General features: G+C 37.0%; 1 protein-coding gene across 1 annotated transcript in view; it reads left to right on the top strand.

The window, feature by feature from the left end:
- Window positions 1-19354, top strand: part of mms22l (MMS22-like, DNA repair protein) — a 53538-nt gene extending 34184 nt beyond the window's left edge. The window contains exons 15-25 of the mRNA XM_034017803.3: window positions 8816-9009; window positions 10028-10178; window positions 10822-10961; window positions 11364-11506; window positions 11963-12122; window positions 13667-13836; window positions 14327-14538; window positions 16678-16844; window positions 17243-17339; window positions 17824-17991; window positions 18744-19354. Coding sequence (XP_033873694.3) covers window positions 8816-9009; window positions 10028-10178; window positions 10822-10961; window positions 11364-11506; window positions 11963-12122; window positions 13667-13836; window positions 14327-14538; window positions 16678-16844; window positions 17243-17339; window positions 17824-17991; window positions 18744-18819 — 1678 coding nt within the window. The 3' untranslated portion in view covers window positions 18820-19354. The remainder of the gene's footprint in view (window positions 1-8815; window positions 9010-10027; window positions 10179-10821; window positions 10962-11363; window positions 11507-11962; window positions 12123-13666; window positions 13837-14326; window positions 14539-16677; window positions 16845-17242; window positions 17340-17823; window positions 17992-18743) is intronic.
- The last annotated feature ends 450 nt before the right edge of the window (window positions 19355-19804 follow it).

Genomic DNA, 19804 nt, shown 5'->3' with positions numbered 1-19804 from the left:
TGATATAAAAAAAAAAAAGAGAATACATTTAGGTTTCGAACGTTGTCTCCTAAAATCTACCATGATGGGTGTGAAAGCCCCTATTCCAAAGTAATAAGGGGACTAATGAATTCAGACTGTAATCGATTGTCTCAGCTCAAACTTGCTCAAAAGAGCAGAATGTATGAAATGTGCACAGCAGCGCCCAACAAACGGGTTGCTGTCTCATCAGTGGTTTGCTTTCATCCTGCGGAATGAAAGGACGGAGGACCAGCTCAAGCCTAAATAAGATTACAGCTCGTTCAGCAGCTTATCTGGGCTAATGCCAACTAGTGTGGCTTTGCACATCCTATGGGGTTTACAACAGAGACTGTTTACTGAGTATCATCAGCCAGCTCTGTGCTCGCAGGCTAATCCTCCTCCATGCTGGAGAGTTATGGGATTCTGAGTGAGCCGCTGTGAGTGACAGTAGAGCCAGCCCCATCCTATTGATTTGTACCCAAGCGAGCACCCCATTAGAACACTCCCCCCCCCCCCCCCCCCGCAAGTAATTAGTAACATATATATATACACACCCATTGCTCGTTATGTCGCCCCTCGCTATACTGCGGGTTTGGATATATAGAGGTTCTCGAGTTGGCTCCCCATTTTTACAGTCTAACTGCGCATGCCTTGAATATTATTCACCGCATTAGAGCATCGATCATTTATGGCGGATGAATTTGCTATAGGGGCTCACACGTCCACAGAACATCCACGTGAACAAGAAAAAACAAAAGTAAGTAAATGATTAAAAAAAAAAAAAAAAAAACACCTTGATTTGCTCATGTAATACTGGTGCAGAATGTAATGTACGTATTACTTTTACCGTTTGCCACGTAGCATACAGTGATTGCCTGTGTTCTATATCTCTTAAACAATAAAGTGAATTTCAATGCATATTAGTTATACTATCTGTTTTTTCTACGGGTCTTTCGATATATAGTGAATTTATATTGGGCCTCGACACCCGCGATATCGAGTGGGTGGCGTGTATGTATAGGTCCCTTTCTCACTTTAGGTTGACCTTTGCAAGGTCATAGGTCGAAGGAGAAATTAAAAAAAAAAAAATAATGGCTATCATTTCTGAACTCAGTGTGTCCGAAAACCCCCGGGTGAATTTTTCTAGGAAAATCTGAGGCAAAGAAATGTCCCTTTTCTGGTTGAGTTGGCGTGGAATGACCCATATGTATATAGGGGGAAGCATTTGGTCTGTAAGAAAAAGAACTTGCTCTTGAGATGTGTGCTGGAAGATAAGAGCAGATAAGAGCACTCTGTTGTGCAGATTGTTTTACCAAAAAATGGCAGGCAATTTGTAAACAAAAATACACATGAAATAAATAAAACCTTTCTAAGAGAACTTGTGAAAACCTTTTGCATATCTCCGGTGACAGAAATATCGTGGATGAATGGCACAGAATCAGGGAATACATAGAGGCAGCAATCTACCCATATGTTACCCTTATATTTTTACATACATCTATAAAACTCGTATCAATTTGATATTCTTTACAAGTTTTTGAGAGTATCTGAATCTGAGAATTTAAGGTGGTGACTGTCGGTGTGAACACATGTTTTACATTTACGTACTGTCAAAGTAGATTTTTCATTTTAAAAAAAAAAGGGGGTTGGCAAATCACTAAAGTAATCCTGACACACACATGGCCAACAATCTTTCTATGAAAATCAAATGTACAGTATATTATAGTACAAATGTTTATTGGAAAATTACTTTAGCAACAAATATAAAAATATAGACTGTGTTTTGATTGTTTTGATTAATAGAAATTAAAAGTATAATCAAAATGTGAACGGTAAAGTTTCAACAAGGGATCCAAAATATTTCATAGTACAAAATGCTTTTTCTTTGAAGCACTCTGCTGCATTGCAAATGAAAAGCAATGCAGCTGACTCCTCCTTGTTTTAGCAGGTATTTTGAAATAATCTGCAGCAGCTTTTTTGCATGCTGTTAGATTTATACAGCTGTATCCTGTCCCTCCTCGTAGTGCTCTTGAGATTAATTGAGTAACAAAGCATTTCATTTCTCAGCAATTGGGATTCAAACTATGTTGAACAGTTTACATGGAAGACTCGTTCAGTTCAGAGCTTCTCAATCAAGTAACTCAATTTCTTAGTGGAGCAAGAGATAAAACCTTGGTGTTCCAATTTACTGTATTGTTCATTTCTCTTTACATCACTTTTTACTAATTAGTGTTTTTTTTTTTTTTTTAAATATGCTTTAATTATAAATTAGCTCGAGAAAAGAAAGTATGATTTGTACCATATTGCTGTAAAAAAAAAAAATATATATATATATAATGTAAAGGTGTAAAATAAACCTTGTACCCCATCAAATAAACCTGGTACCCCGTTAAATAAAGGAGAGAAACACCTGATGTGTGTTATTTATTTCAGTAGTCATTTTTGCATTACTTTCCTTTGCAAGATTTTGTTTTTGATACTGTCATTTATAAAGTCTGCCATATACTGTAAATGAATAAGAACATTTTGCAATTGAAAATTTGAAGCAGTAGTTATTTGAATATTCAAGTATCTGTGCCAGCACTATAGTAGTTTTCCTTATTTAAAGCACCTACATGAATACTTATTGATGTTTGCTAAGCAGGGTTACAAAAATGCTGTCTATGATAAGGTTCTCAAGGTGTATTTTTTCTTGATCTTTTAAGGAGTTTATGAAGCAAACATGGTTATTTTTTTTAAATATAATTTTAAAATCCAGATTACATTTTGAAATGTCTTTCATTTTAAATTGGGCCAAAGAAAATGTTTATATTTATATATATATATATATATATATATATATATATATATATATATATATATATAAATTATGGTTGAGTAATATCTCAGGACTTTTACTTGTACCGCCTATCAAGTTACAAAGCTGCAGCCAGTAAATACATTACAGTTAAAACTTCATGTCAGGGAGGCTTACAAAACTGCACAAGGTGGTTTATTTTATATATTTTTATTTTTTTAAATTTTTAGATTTCAAGCAGTGTGTCTTTTAATATTGAAATATTTGACCTTGCACCACAAAGAATTATATATTTTATTAATGATACATAATAGTATTATTAATTGTTCTCTGTGTGTCTGGGGGGTGTATTGCCTTGAAAGGGAATACTATAATTAACTGACATGTATACTGATTCCTTGTTTCCTCAGCCTCCTCATAGGTTAATAACACTTTCATATTTTCTGTTCCAAATGAGCACTGGCTTAGTGGCACAGGAATGAGACAGCAGCACTGTTTATAGAGTTTAATAGCACAAACGCAATAATACCGCCTGTGCATTAATGGAGATTCTCAATTGAATTGACTAGAAGATAAATGGAAACGGGAACGAAAGCTCGTTCATACAGATTTTAATAAGCATGTTATTTAGTTTCAGCTTGGTGCTGTAATGCCTTCCCAACCTGCTCTCCTAGACACATTTGTTAATGTCTTTTCTTTTCTTTTCCCCACCAGGAACGTTGATTCCCTCCAGACATCTCTATTAAACCTCTAGAAACTCACAACTTCCAAATTAGATTAAGTAGCAGAAATGGAACTAGTGGAATCAAAGAAAATTGAGTGAGTTATTGAATTCATGCCACATTGTCTCAGTGTGAGATAGCCGGAATTACAGAGTGTCTTGCCTTCACTTAGCAATGCACCACCTCTGATAGATCGCATTGCCAGCCCTTTCAGCCAGGTGAAAAGCTTGGAACAGCAATATAATAATTATTTTACCACTTTCTTTTGAAAGTTTAAGTGCCCCACCCACCCCCTCAGTTATGGCTATAAATCTATTAACTGCCAAAAACATGAATACATAATAATAATAATAATAATAATAATAATAATAATAATATATAAAATAAAGACTAATATATAAAATAAAGAATAAGGTAATGTAGATACACAAAAATGTGAATAATTGATAAAAACATAGCCAGGGATTCGAAGATTGTTTTAAACCTTCGAAGGTTTGTCAGACGGGTTCACGCACTGTATGTTTAACACAAACTGAAACAGAAACTGTTTGACAATGTGTGAATACTATTAATTACACATTAAATGTCACTTGCATGCAAAATTCGATCTTTTGATTTGTATAATGCATATCATGTAAAAAAAAGTTAATAAAATCTGCTACCAAATCGTTATATATAAACAACTTGAGCAGGGTATAGTATCCAAAGCAGTGGGCTCGTACCTCTAGTGGCTGTATTGCTTCAGTAAAATATGTACTGAATACCTAGTGTACAAGACAGTGTAAGACACGTGCTATGGTGGAATATGTTTGAAACGTGCAAAATATACGCTAACACTAATAATTTTAATTTAGAAAAACTGAGCACCGTCTGCCCCTCCCCTCTCCAGCTCGTGTTTTCCAGAGGCAAACCTTTTAATTTCTTCGTTCGCCATCACGACAGCAAAGCATTGTATAGCGTAAGCTGTATGTAAAGAAATGTCTCGAAACCCCTCTGCTGTTTGTGCATTTTTTTTGTTAAATGCCCAGACAACTAAAAAAAAAAGTTGAATGCAAACTGTGCAACTGACTCGTATCATGGAGGCATAACCAATCTCTGGGGTCACTTGACAAGCGTAAGTTCATTATTATTAGTATTAGTAGTATTAATATTTTTAGTAGTAGTAAAATGTGACTGATAACCTGCTTGGAACGGTGACTGTTAAATAAAGCTTTGTCCGCTGCATGATCCAAGATTTGCACATTTCTTTGTAAATTGAGCCAGGCTTTCTACTTTTTTTCTGGACTCTTCGGAGATGGCGCTGTTACGCTCAGTAGAAATCCATGTGCTTGAAGGGGTTTGTTCATTCTTTGTTTGTAGTTGTTTTTTCGCCTGCTGATGTGACTCAACCACGCAAATCATGTTATTGTTTGGATCCAAACACTTTCTAATACAGGCATCTCTAGTTGCTGTAGGTGAAGCTGAAGGGCACTGTGGCCATCATGGCCATGAATAGACATACATTTTGAGTGGCATTGCCGCATGGCCGCCGTTAATTTCGTTAATATATATATACTCTTCAAAAAAAGAAACGCATAGGTGTTTTCAATGTACTTTTCATAGCATTAGTATGGCAGTTTGCATAATAAAAATAAACAGTTCCAAAGAACCTTAACCTGTACAGAAATCATTAAGACATTCAATAAAGTCACTTTCAAAGGCCAAACAAAGTTCAAGGTCAACAGAAATCAGTAACGGGTATGCCCACCATTGGCATCGATGACGGCCTGACATCTGCCCACGGATCGAATCAGAGCCTGGATAACATGCTGGGGAATGGCAACCCACTCTTGCTGAAGTGCCTGGAAAAGGCCTTGTAACGTCTGTAGCTCTGGGTGACATCGTCGTACACATCGATCAAGCTCGTCCCAGAAATGCTCAATGGGGTTCCGATCTGGTGACAGCTAGGGAAGCACTTGAACATTTTTCTGAGTGAGGAAAGCTGTGGTGGCCCGAGCTATGTGCAATCGTGCATTGTCATGCTAGAAAATGACGTTACGATGGTTCATGAATGGGATCACATGAGGTTGTATGATCTCTTGACAATAGCGCTCAGCTGTCAGGTTGCCTTGAACATGAACAAGGCTGGTTCTGCCACTGTCTGAGATTGCCGCCCACACCATGACACTCCCACCACCAAATGTGACAACGTGTTGCACACAGTTGGCCGCAAAACGTTCATGACGTCGCCTGTATACCCGGGCGCTTCGATGTGCACGTTGAAGCAGAAATCTGGATTCATCGCTGAACACCACGTTTCTCCATCTTTGTATGGGCCATACTCTGTGATTGACACCGCTGAAGTTGTAGTTGACGATGTTGCGTCTTAAGAATCATACCTCTAACTGGCCTTCTTGCTCGGATACCTGACTCCCGTAGGCGGTTTCTGACAGTCTGGTCGGAAATGCTATGCATTCCTGGTACTGCAGATGTTGTAGAGGTTGCAGTGGTGAACCTATCACATAATGATATAGGCGTATAAATCTGTCCAGGGCTGCTGTTGTCACACATGGTCTACCGGATCTTGGGCGGTCAAGTGTTGTTCCACATTGCTGGTATCAGTGCCAAAGTCGTCCTATAGTGCTCTGGGAAACATTCAGACACGGCAATGGCAGACTGAGATTCGTCGGCTTTCAGATGTCCAATAGCATTATTACGTTGAGCCTCAGTAAGTCTAGGCATAACTTCAAATGTGTCTACAGCGAACACCAATAAGACATGCAAGCTGTGAACCCTCCACTTTTATAGCCACCTCTGCATGTTGCACGTGCAGTGAATCCACGTGTATATGGTGGTAATTTTGGGAATATTCACGTGTTTTGGCGCACGTCATGCGTTTTCGATCCTGACTGTGACACTCTGTTAGCAAAACGTGTTTAAATAAAATACAATTCTTTTGATCAAGTTTTGTTGCAATTTTTAAGAGACTGAAGAAAAAATATCTGCTATGCGTATATATGTATATCTGTTGTCATGGCTCAGTTATGATTTAACATGTAAAAATGACTATCATAAATGTAGGAGCCCTCGTTTCACACACGTTTAGATTCCTTAAAATAGAAAATCAAACATCTGATGCGAGTGTCAGTAAAAATATGCAAAACGCCAGAAAACGTACTACTTGTGATTGTTAAACAAAAGTGGTATTTAGATCATTTAACAGACCCCATTAACTGGAAATATCCTACTATTGCAGTCTAATGCAAAACATTTTTGGTGGGCATTCAGCATGAAATAGTACTTTCATAATTATTATCCCAACATTATGTGTTTTTTTTCATAAACCATTGTTCCCAAATTCTTTGTTCTATGAATATTTCATATTGTAACAGTACAGACTGATACATGCTGATGCAGCGATGTATAGTAATACTATGTGTTCTATCATGTCATGTCGTTGTAATTGGTTGAGAGAGCTTCGGTTACACACTGTGTGGCATTGAACCTTGTCTGACGAGCCAGCCTAGGGATCCTGGATCAAGACCTGGTAACATCATAAACCAAGAGGTGTACTGCAGAAGCAGAAGGCTCAAAATCTAATTGTGGGGATTAACACCAGATTTTGAATTCCAATTCTGCGCTTACATTTCAAGCCATATGTTATTTACTATACCATGTTCAACTCATAATACATTTGTTCCATGTGGCTTAATTTTGGAATATATGGATATTTTAAAAGTGAGTCGAATACTTTCGAACTAGCAAAAATATATATATATATATATATATTGAGCTAAAAAAAAAAATATATATATATATATATATATATATATGAAATGAAAATAAAAATGTAGATATTTGTGTATTAAGAAGTTTCTGGGAGCACAAGTTTGAGGACTAAGGTCATTAAGGATTTTGCAAAATGATTATAAAAGGAATTGTGTGATTTACATTCCTCACCTGATGTGGTCTAACCAGTCTGTTCTATGCACTCAAATTCCAAAATATTTTTTGTGGATTTGTGTGTACTGACTCATGTTGCCAAACAGATTTTCCCATTTTAATTTATTTATTTTATACACAAATTCACATGCCTACAGTGAGCCCTTCTAAGCCACATCTGAAAAAGTAAAGTTTAAATCCTCTTGTCTTGCGTGCATGCATGTACACAAACAAGATTATCTAGAAGCCAATTTAACATAATTAGCCTAATGAAGAAATATATGAAATCAAAGAAAAAAAAAAATACATGACATAATTGTCTTTAGTTATTGAAAGTTACCTCAAATGTATCGCCTTACCAGATATCGCCATCATCATCATAATTCAGTAGTATCCACACTGTTGTGGAGCAGCAATGTGGTGTAGTGGTTAGGGCTCTGGGTTCAGTCCCAGGTGGGGGACACTGCTGCTGTACCCTTGAGCAAGGTACTTTACCTAGATTGCTCCAGTAAAAACCCAACTGTAAAAATGGGTAATTGCATGTAAAAATAATGTGTAAAAAATAATGTGATGTCTTGTAACAATTGTAAGTCGCCCCGGATAAGGGCATCTGCTAATAAATAAATAATAATAATAATAAATCATGTTTGTTTGTTACAGGTCATCCTCATCTTTATTTGCTAAGTTCTATTGTATAAAAATACCACAACAATATTCTCAACTATTAATTGGCAAACATGTCTTACTTGTTCAAGTAAGCCTTCACTGGCATTTTTATTATATATGTCAATTACTTGTATTCTGTCTAATCAACGTCTTAACCAAAAAAAGGCTGTACTTGTTTAAAATGTCCACATTAGCACAATTGCTTAGAAATGCATGTGAGCTGGTAAAAGGCGATGACTGTATTGTGTACTGTGTTTGGTTGCAAAGTGATACAGGTTTCTAATTGCCAGTATCAGAAATTGGGGGCAGAGGAGAAGGATAAAAAACAGCCTTCATTGAAAAACATGATAAACATTTTATGGTGCTCCCTTTGAATTCAATACTTGGCAACTGGAGCCTTAGCTTTGATTTGTTTATGCTGTGCCTTTGAAGCAGAGGTTCTGTTGTGGACACCAGGTGGAGCATAAATTTGGGCAGGTGTGGTTTGCATCTTTCACAGACTATAGCCCACCAGTTTGAAAAAAGCCTACTAGAACAACATAGTGTCTCTCCATGGCAGGTATCCACAATTTAATGGCATTTATAGGGTTAACGTCGTGCACTGGAAAGAAGGAAAAAATGGCAGAAAACCTGACCTGGTTCTTAATTACTTTCTTACTTTTATTTATTTATTTATTTATTTATTTATTTATTTCCTCCCCCTCCCAAGGAGTGTTTACAAACGCTCATCTCAGTCACTTCAACAGAGCCATACAGCTGCAGCTCAGAAAGCTCCTTCTCCATTCGTAGCTAAAGAGCGCCACCTAGCCATCGCCGGGGCGCTTTGGAGGAATTTCTTTCATTTCCTCAAGAGCCTGAGGCTGTCACAGACACCTCCTCCCCAGCTTGCCGACACAGCTGCAGGTCAGTATGATGTTCACACACACACACACAAAGGGATTCAATCCCACCTTCCTTTGCTTTCTGAAAAGGGCTAACACCACACTCAGCGAGGACTGGTTTAGAGTAAAAAAAAAAAATGTAATTGTTTTTTAAAATTCATGGCTGTCTCTGACGAGTAACATCAATGTTCAAAGTAATTTATGTAAATATAAACTTCAAATGTGCAGGTGTCTTTTATATGAAGATTTTTTTTTTGTTATGCTTTCAATACATTTCTAGTATTTCTCATTATAGTAAAATAAGAATCAGTTGCCTTTTTAAAATATTTCTGAATGTACCATTTTATATAGCTAGATAGGTAGATATCAGTTAGTTATTCAGTTTATTGAATAACTGATTGAAATGTTTCTCCAGAAACCACCACTGAGCTGTATTTCTTATAGCTAATTCGCCCTTTCAGTGGCAGCAGGGAACATAAACAGAGCTGAAACATACTTTTATTTTTCTATTGCCAAAACCCTATTGCAGAAAATGTTTTTGCCAGTGCAAAAGTAAAGACACATTTAAAAGTTGTTTTCCTTTCAAATCCACTGAACCTGGATCTATTATAGATATATGCTCAAAAATAGAATTAAAAAACCCAAAAATGAGAAGATGTTTAGATTTGTTAAAAAAAAAAAAATGTTTTAAAATAGTTGCCATGCAGTGCATATTTTTGTGCTTGGCAAAATCACTTCTAAATTAGACATGCAGATGTATTATAGTGGAGCAGAAGCAATTTAAAGATTCCTCTAAGTGTGTTATAGTAGCAGTAATTCTAAAGGTTTTTACTGAGGCTTAACTGAAAATGTAAAATTAAAAAAAATGCAGTTTATTTTAAAAAAAAAAAAATAATAATAATCTAAAGCTATTCAACTAATGGGTAGACTGTACATTGATGCAATAAAGTGAAATAATATTGAATATTAACAAGAAGATAATTATTTATCCTCCGATTTTTAATATATATTTTTTTTCAACATGCTCATCAATGTTGTAGGTTTTTCATTATTGGCAGTGGATATGCCCAGCACAGCTCCCTCCGACCTCCAGCCACAGCCACTCCTGTCAATAATGCAGAACTTCGGATGGGACGAGATGTTGAATCCACAGCTCGTCTCCAGATACCTCAGCCACCTCATTCAAAACAGGTATTAATACAGGTCCTGCTAGGAGGTTCCAAACCAATTACAGTGAAGCCTTGATTAACCAAAATGGCTGCTTTTTCAAGAGGCCCCTGTCATTCAGCTGACCCTTTTTAATACAGGATTTGCTGTACAGAATTGGTTCTTACCATGCTCCTGGAGTTGGTGCATTTGCAGGGGCTTGGGGTGACATAAAATTACACTGGTTAAAATGATCCGTCTTTAGATATGTGTTGTATGTACAAAAAAAAAAAAAATCAGCTGTGTTCAAAATGTAAACTAAATTATTTTCCCATCCCTGCGAATGCATGTCGCTGTCGACAGGTATGAAGAGTCAGCTCCTCATGTAATATCAGTTATCCCATTGAACTTGATTTGGACATTCTTTATCAAACGTTTGTATAACCATTAATCTTGGTATATAATGATGTGCCTGAACTTCTGTAAACCACATTTACATTTTTACATGTCACAGTGGATGTAGGTCATGATGATTTTGTTTTTCATGCTACTGAGCTCTACTTATGCATTTAAAGTGGTGGTGGAGAATACAGTTAGCAGTGATGTGCATAAAAACAGATATGGTTGATGTTCATTAAGTCAGAACCTTTTCAGAGAGCCTATTTTTCTCTGATTCTATGTCACGCAGTGCCTTAGTGGCTTCCCTCTCTGGTGTTGGGTCCAGCTCATACCAAGCCTTGTCTGTTCGGTCCTGGTTTCGCTGTGTTCTCCAGCATCACATCAACGTGACACCCAATGCAGACCAAACTGACATCGGCCGTGTTGCTGGTAAGTAATCCAATGTAAAAATAAATAGAAACGCTACATGCAGATATTCCTTAATATTATATCCATTTATTTAAAAAAAAAAAAAAAAAAAAAAATCAGTGCAGTACTCTATTTGTGTCTCATGAACTTTCATCATTTTTTATTTGATTATGGCTTGATAGCATCACTTTCGTGGAAATCGTCATCTGTGTGGAATTTCAAAATCAATAGGTCACCTACAGCACAGAAAATTATATATATATATATATATATATATTGTCTGCACTGATTATATATATATATATATATATATATATATATATATATATATATATATATATATATATATATATATATTGTCTGCACTGATTATATATATATATATATAATCAGTGCAGACAATATTTCTCTTGAATATTACAGGCAAAGGGAATGCAGATCAGCTGTCAGAGCTGACCAGACTGGTGTTTAAACTGCCCGAGATGGAAATGCTGCTTCTGAAGGCACAGATTGAACAGTCTGCTGTCAAAGTGGAGCCCAGGCCTGCACTTTCTCTGTTTATAAAGGTAAACCTTTTACAAATAACAATGAGAAGTTACAAAGTTTTTACTGACTAGACGCATCTCCCAAGGATCCTTCTTCATCATGCAAGTTCCATTGTAGTTATCTATCATTAAAGTCAAGTGCCAAAGTGGGATCCATTTTAAACAATAACATAGTGGGATAAATTGAATAGACCAGAGGGTCACAACCTGTGGTCTGTGATTTAAAGCCTAGGTGGTTCCCGACCAGATTCTCCACATTAGGTCACCGACTGCAGCTACTTATTTCCACACATCAAAACTCTCTGCTACGCTTCACATACATACATATTATCTGTGCCCCCTAAGAACAAGGAATGATATTTGTCATTTAGTATTAATCTGTCACAGCTGAAATGTGACTACATGCTACTGTTTGCTCCTACAATGGATTTTGACAGTTTTCAAGATTGCTTTGACTGTCCTTTTTGACTTCTGCAGGCTGTTGGAAGGGCCTATGCTGGATTGCAGACATTGGCTGAAAAATCAGCCATGGTTTCAAAGGCACTGGAATATGCGGGTGACATCCTGAAGTACATTAAACCTTATTTGGTTAATAAAGGTCCACCAGAAGGTCTCCAGTTATCATATTGGACTGTGGGTATGTATCAGAAAAATACAGTTTTCAGAATATGGGGGTATACGATGGAACCTTTCTGTCTTATGTTGCCTGTACTTCTACCAAACCGATTAGTGTCCATATACTGTAATAATTACTGTGTCATGTCAATGTTGCCTGTTACCACCTACAATTTTACTGCAATAGCCTGATTTAAATTGGTCCAGAACCTAGTTAAATAGCAGGTATGTTACTAACATTTATTTAGTGTCATATTTCTTTCAATTTTAGGGAAGGCATACCTTGATAAATGTTATGATATGATATTGATAAATCTCCCAGTAATGATATTATTTGTATTACTAGTAAATTGTTCCTGGCTTTAAATGATGGCGCTTGCTAAGAATTGTGAAACATAGAAGACTGCAAAAAAACAACACAAAGTGAATGAGAAGGAAAATTAGTTTCTAATTCATGCCTTTCCCGTGGATGCACGGTTTGTGGGAGTTCACGGTTATGAACTCAATCGTGCCTAAGTAAGATGTTAATGAAGTAACCGTCACCTTTGCCACTGCTGTCTTTGATACAGCATGCATCTTAATAGAGCTGATTTGTTGCAGCAGAGACCTTTCATCTTAGAATAAAAGGTAAGCTGAAAAGAGAATGAGCAGAAGAGGCGAGAGTGCAACAAATAAAACAAGCTGGTTACTAGTCATGGAAGCGGACGTGCTGCCCTCTGTGTTTTTTGTTTTTATTACAAAAGTATCATTAATATTGGTTCGCAAGCCAATATGTAATGCAGATCAGTACTGATGCAGGTCTTCATTTTCTGGATCCTTGTCAACTGTTATCAAGAATCTGCAAAATGTATCTATCCATACAGAATTTACAAGAGCTGCTGGGCCATTCCATGATAAGTCACCAATATAAAACTGCTGGGAAGCCCAAGACTTTTTGATACTTCTATTTATCTTGATAGACTCATCACTACATAGGTGTTGGGCTTGGTTTGATTAACAGTGCAACAAACATACCAAAAAAATTCTGTTAGTCCACAGTTGTTTTAAATCTTGAATAAAAGTGTATCTAAAAATACACAAGTGTTATTCAGTTCTAGTTTTATTTGTTACCTGTAAAAAAAAAAGAAAATAGTAATAAGTCACCAAATGTGTAACATATTAACAAGGTAAGTTTATAACATTCACAGTATGTGCAATACCTTTTTTAAAGCGGGCATGCCGTTCCCAAGATACAGTGTCTTAGCCAATCATTAGTCAGTACCATAGCCTACAGGCACCTCCTTTACATGAAGAAATTGAAAAATGAATATGAAGAATTGACATTCAGCTGAAATATTAGTACTGCAGAAAAATATGACAGCTACAGTAAGATGCTGTCTTTTTTTTTTTTTAAATGGTCTTAATAGTGCTGATCCCAATAAACATAGATGACACCAAACTGAAAGGGTCTGACAGAAAAATTGTTCTGAATGGTGGGCTCGTCACAAGTTCTGTGTCAGGTAATAAGAAAGCTGAATCTCTTTTACGGTCTTGTTTTTTAGAGCCGGTTTTGTTTCTGTCTTGCAGGGTGTCTTGTGAAGCACTGGGCTCTGATATTGGCCACCTCCAAAGCCCAGCAGCTGCTGTTCCGTATTATTGATTGCCTGCTGCTACCTCATGCCCTCTTTCAGCAGGACAAAGGGATCCCATCCCCCATGCTGTCTGTCTTGAGAGACAACCTTCCACTCTTCCTCCAGGTGAGTGGAACAAGTAGATTTCATATAGCAGCCTGTACACTACTCTATACGACTCTGTCAGGTAGCAAAGCAAATGGCTTGCTAGCCCTCTTCATGGAAAAGTATGCGGCCAGTTGACCTGCAATTTCCAAAAAGAAGATATGTTATGTTTATTTTATTTGTTTATAGTCTTTTCCACATCAAAATATCAGTAATTTTGAATAAAAAATAGAAGGGGTGTAGAACTGAATAGCCTTTAGTGGTGAGGCCACATGTGGTCTACATTTATAAGAATGGTTAGTAAAGAGTGTAAGTATGCAAAAAAATGTAAATGCATAAAAATAAATACAATAGCACTGAGAAACTAAACTATCGGCTTACTTCCAGTGAGTCCCACAGTGATAAGCATGTAGTAATAACAATACCAACATTGTGTTAAACCTTGACAATGCTGGTCACTCGCGTTCATTTAATGACTCTGTTTTTATTTTATTTATTTTTGTTGTTAAAGGGGCTGTCTGTTATATCAACTGTGTCCCAGACCCAGGGGGCCTACTTAAAGCAGCAGCTCCGCAATATAATTCAGCAGTATTTTGGACGTTTTCTCCCTGCATCTCCCTCCTTATCAGCCATTGTGAATCATCCAATTCTGCTTGCACTCTGTGAATCTTCATCCAGCCCCAGGACTGCCCAGCTCCGGAGGACGGTGCTTCAGGTCATTACGTAAGTACTTGCTTCTCCATTCTGATAATGTTATAGAATTAAACAGACACTGAGGTGTGTTTTATAAAGTGACGTGATAAAGTGTTTATCTGAGTTGGAAAACTGTAGAGTATTATTATTTTATTTGTTTATTTAGCAGACGCCTTTATCCAAGGCCACTTACAGAGACTAGGGTGTGTGAACTATGCATCAGCTGCAGAGTCACTTACAACTACGTCTCACCCAAAAGACGGCGCACAAGGAGGTTATGTGACTTGCTCAGGGTCACACAATGAGTCAGTGGCAGAGGTGGGATTTGAACCGGGGACCTCCTGGTTACAAGCCCTTTTCTTTAACCACTGGACCACACAGCCCCCTACAGCCTGATGTAGAATACCCATCTCGGGTGGGGGGTGTGGGGGGGAGTGGTTTGGAAATTATCACATTATAAAGTGAAGGCAACAATCTTCTTGTGAAATTAAGCCATTATTGATAACTGTCCTTTTTGATTTAAGGTTAGTAACCGGGATTTAGTAAGCAGATTCATTTTTTTGTATTTACTGATGTCTGATGGCAAAATTATCTTTAATATGTTACTAGCCTATGGCAATGTGTATTTAGAAGTTAGTTTGGTGATGTCACAGTAGAAATCGACTTATAAGTACCATGAAATGAAACTGAACAGCTACTGCTGCATAGGTTTGTAGAAATGTGACTCAAACCAGCGATTTCTTCTGCTTATTGTCATATCCTTGGGGCTTATTCAAATAACACTCCCTTCCGAGCAATCTTGCACATCCTGTGACAAATGTTTTTAAAGTGGGGAACAGATCATTTTAAGATCTCTAAAAATACATTTAGATATCTGAAAATGATTTCCGGATATCTTTAAATGGGACTTTATATCTAAAACGCATTTTCAGATATCTTTAAATCATTAACCCTTTGCGGCCCTATGTCGGACCTGGTCCGACATTGCAATTATTCCTATCCAGTCCATTGTCGGACCCTGTCTGACATCATCAAAAAAAACGCAAAAAACGGGTTTCTAGTCGTTTTTTCTCCGGAAAAAGCCGAGAAAGCCATTCAATGGCCGAGTGGGAGCGACAGGAGCCGAGACAAGCCGATTAAAAAAAAAAAAAAAAAGGCGTATCTCATGATTAGTCATACATGCCCCTGGCATTACATAGGGGCGATCATAAGGAAACAAGCTGAATGGTACTGTATCAGCACACAGAGACTATCACGGACATTTGCAGAGCTTTTTTGAGATGTTATAGTAATAAAATAATGACTTGGATTGCATTATTGAGGAGCTTGGTGATAAAACGAGTGATCAGGAGATGATCGATCGGTATGTACGACTATTATTATTATTATTATTATTATTATTATTATTTATTTATTAGCATATGTGAAAGCGATAGCGAACGAAAGGGTGGGGCGGGGCTGGAGATGCCTAGTGAGTGCTTTGTTGATATGTAGGGCCTTTTAAACCCGTTTGACTGTGAAAAAAAAATACTTTTAAACAGCGCGTCTAAAATTAACTGCGCGTGTGAAAATAAATTGGACCTGACGCGCACTTAATAAATGGACTGCAAAGGGTTAAGATATCTCCAAAATGTTTTTGAGATATCTTTAAATAATTCAGATATCTGAAATTCAATTTAGATATCTGTAAATACCGTTCTGTTAATTTAGAGACAGCTGTAAATCATTTTAAGGTATCTCAGTTCATTCAAAACAGAGCATTTTCACAGGAAGTTATTTAGAGATATCTCTAAATAACAGTTTAGCATACCATGCCAGCAAAACATTATTTAAAGATATCTGTAAATCAATTTGAGAGATCTTTTATTTTTAGATATCTAAAAATGAAATCGATATCTTCAAAATTGGTTCATTTATAGATATCTCAAATTAATTTAAAGATATTTGCAAATGATTTACAGATGTCTCTAAATATTTCACGATATCTTGAAATGCAATTTGAGATAGCTCCTAAATGATAATTTGGCTTGCCATAGCTGTCAAACAGAGCAATCAATTATTCCTATTACATAAAGTGTAGAAATGTTGTTTTCCTTTTTTCATACATTAAGGACTCTTCTGGGACCAGTTGACTTTTTTTTCTCCCCTTGGTTTTTTTTATTGTGTTAGTGACGGCTACATGCAGTTTAAAGGCCATGCCCCTCCGCCCCGCTTGGCATCCATCCTGTCTTTCCTTCATGAGGTTTTGAGAAGGAGCGATGACAGTGATCTGACCAGCTACACAGAACCACTCCCAGCTGTGCTGAAGTGCCTGGTACTCGTGAATGAGCCACAAGGTTGGATATTTCCAAATATTGAAAATGTATTTCAAAACAAATCTAGTGTTTTTGGAGTTATGAAATGTTCCGTTTTCAGATCCCTAAATATAGTATCATTTTTTTAATGTATAAACATTTTGTTTTGATGAAATAATCCTGTTTTCTTCTAAACTGTGGCCCTTAAATACTAGAGCGAAAACACATGCAGATTGCTCCATAGACGTTTGCTTGTAATGGAGTCGCATGCCTTTTCTAGGAGCAGGCATCCTTACTGTTTTTTTTTTAATTTTTTTATTATACAGCAGGGTCAGATATTAGACCGTATTAATATCTACCTTTTGTCGTGACATTCTGTTTTTTATTTAATGTATTTATTTTTAAATAGTTTTGTACTTTTGATGCATTCTTGTTTGTAGTGAAGAGACTGAGCACGGAGACCCTACAGCTTGTGGTGGAGCATTGCCAAGCAGTAGCGAGGGGAGGCCCCTGCACACAGCTCTCATCAGTGTTAAGGTAGGTAAAGTAGCATAGTCTCCAACAGCAGCCAGCATCCACAAAAGCATGGCAAGAACTACAATGAGAGCTCGTTGCAAAAAAGCAATTTTATAGCTGCATGAACTCTGAATTCCAGCGCTGGACTTTTTTTCCTTACCTTTTTATGATGTTTGTAATGTTATTGCTCCAATAATTTAGTTGTATTTTATTCAATAAAATTCACTGAGCTAGCTGCCTGTGGATTGTGTTGCATGTTTTGTTGCCCAACCAATACATATAAATCCTAAAATCAATCCAACAAACCATTTACTCTTAGCTACTTGCAGCTAGTTTTGCTTCATGGACATAGGACATGTGCAGAGTGGACATTGCTGGATAGTTATCGAGGTATAACTCACCTATAGCAGCTACAGACTCCTTTCACTTTAGGTGTTGATTTAAGTAATCTTAGCAGCATATTTTATTAAACTAGTAGACTGAAAAGTCTGTGTGTTTTTTGTAGGCAGTTTGTCGAAGAGCACATGGGGGTGTATGACCTGCAGGTGTACAATGTGCTAGAGATAGTGGCAGTCCTGGAGCAGTCCATAGTCATCGGCCTGATCCCTACGACCTCTCGGTGCCTCAGAGACACAGAACACAAGAGGGGCCTCGGCAAGAACACTTCACAGAGGTAAGGTTTTACTTTCCTTTACCAGAAGAGAAGCTGGTCCTATAATAGACATATGCACAGATAAGAGCTCCTAAGGCAGGGGAAGAGAACTACTATTCTATTAGAAACCTCAGAACTTTCATTCTCCAATCAAGAATCTGTTTCAGCGTGCACATCCTCGTGGTGGACGACCTGTAAACGTTCAGGTTCTTATTTGTTACCTTGCCTTGAGAGCTCCAATCTGACACTTCCTGTGTATTAGCAGTGCCAGTGGGAGTGAGGTTCTACAGTGTTAGACTACTGTTAAACAACAGGCATGTAGATTAGGAAAGAAAGATTTAAAGGTTAAATGAGTGGTCAGGTGTAAAACCTGTGTGCTGTAGCACTGCAGAGGAATGGGAGGAATAACCTGTTGCTTTATACACTTTACATGGTTGGGTTTATTCTTCCACTAATTTTCTGGAAATGTGAAAGTCACTTAATGTAATCATGTTTGTATACCTTCATTTTGACACATTTTCTTCTTTGGTGTGTTCTGTACAACTATTCCCAGATGTTGTAGTCTGTGAGAGATGTAGGACTTATTGTACTAGTAAATACATTACACCATGGTATGAATGGGCATCCAGCCCCAAGAACCACACTTTGCAGTACAGTATTGTTCATTCAGTGGGTAATGGTGAGATGGTAATTGTATTATTAATTTTATTCAGCCCATTGTGAAAACTTTTGAATATCTGCCATCTGCTCACTAATACATGATTCTGTTTCAGAAATGCCTATAAAAGGCTGCTGTCTCATCTTGCGGACGAAGGACAAGCAGAAATACTGAACCTCGATAATGAGTGACTGCTTTTTCACAATGGCAGCAGATTAGACCATCGGTGCCAGAGCCCCGCTCAAAAAAAAAATATATATATATATGTACAATGTAAATTTCTGTATTTTTCATAATTTTCTTTTTACTGGGGAATAAATTAAATAAGTCTGTTAAAACCATGTACTGTATATATTTATACATGTTTTAAAAAGACTACTGCATTGGAGCAGAAGAACATGTAACTGCACATCGGGGGTAGTTTTAGTGACAGTGTTCCTATAAAATACAGCCTGTTAGTGAATTTCCTATGAAATCTCTCCCTAGCCATTATAGTATTATATATACACACTCGCATAGGGTTGGTTTTTATTGTTTTTTGTGCCGGGACAGATAATTAAGAATTTCAACAAGCAGTGCTGATTTCGCCAGAAAGATAACTTAGAGACAGAATTATGTCCAAAATATGAATAAAAGCCTCAATGTCATCAGCTTTTGTTTGTATGAAAGAGTGTCTTTTTTGTTCTATAACATTCTCCACGTATTAAAATCTTACTGAATACTGTTGTGCTTGTATTATTATTTACCTGTGTTGCTAGGCCAATCCCAATATTACTCGCAGGGCCATGACTTGAGCATAAATGATGGAATGAGCAGCATGCCCCTTGTGGAGTGAACTAAGACCTTTCCAGAGTATATAAAGAAAATTGAGTGTATTTATATGTAAGCTTACAAAACAGCCTCTTGGTTTAAAACTACAGTACTATTAAGTTGTACTTGTGCATATTTAATATGAAATCAGAGTTTATTTTGTTTATGAAGTTTTAGTAACAGGTTTAATTTTACTCTGCTCAGTAGCTCAGGCTGCCTTCATGCTTTGGCCTCATTTTTAAGCTGCATAGTGCTAACAAATAAAATGGGGAATTTGAAAGATAGGGTCAGTTTCTAATGTATGCATTGAATTAAAGATGGTGTTCACTGTTAAATATCAAGTTGACAAAATACCATAATACCCAC

The sequence above is a fragment of the Acipenser ruthenus genome, chromosome 6 (genome assembly GCF_902713425.1).
Source record: "Acipenser ruthenus chromosome 6, fAciRut3.2 maternal haplotype, whole genome shotgun sequence".
Taxonomy (NCBI): Eukaryota; Metazoa; Chordata; class Actinopteri; order Acipenseriformes; family Acipenseridae; genus Acipenser; species Acipenser ruthenus.
The sequence above is the reverse complement of the archived record's forward strand: the minus strand, read 5'-3'. Positions and strand labels throughout refer to the sequence as shown.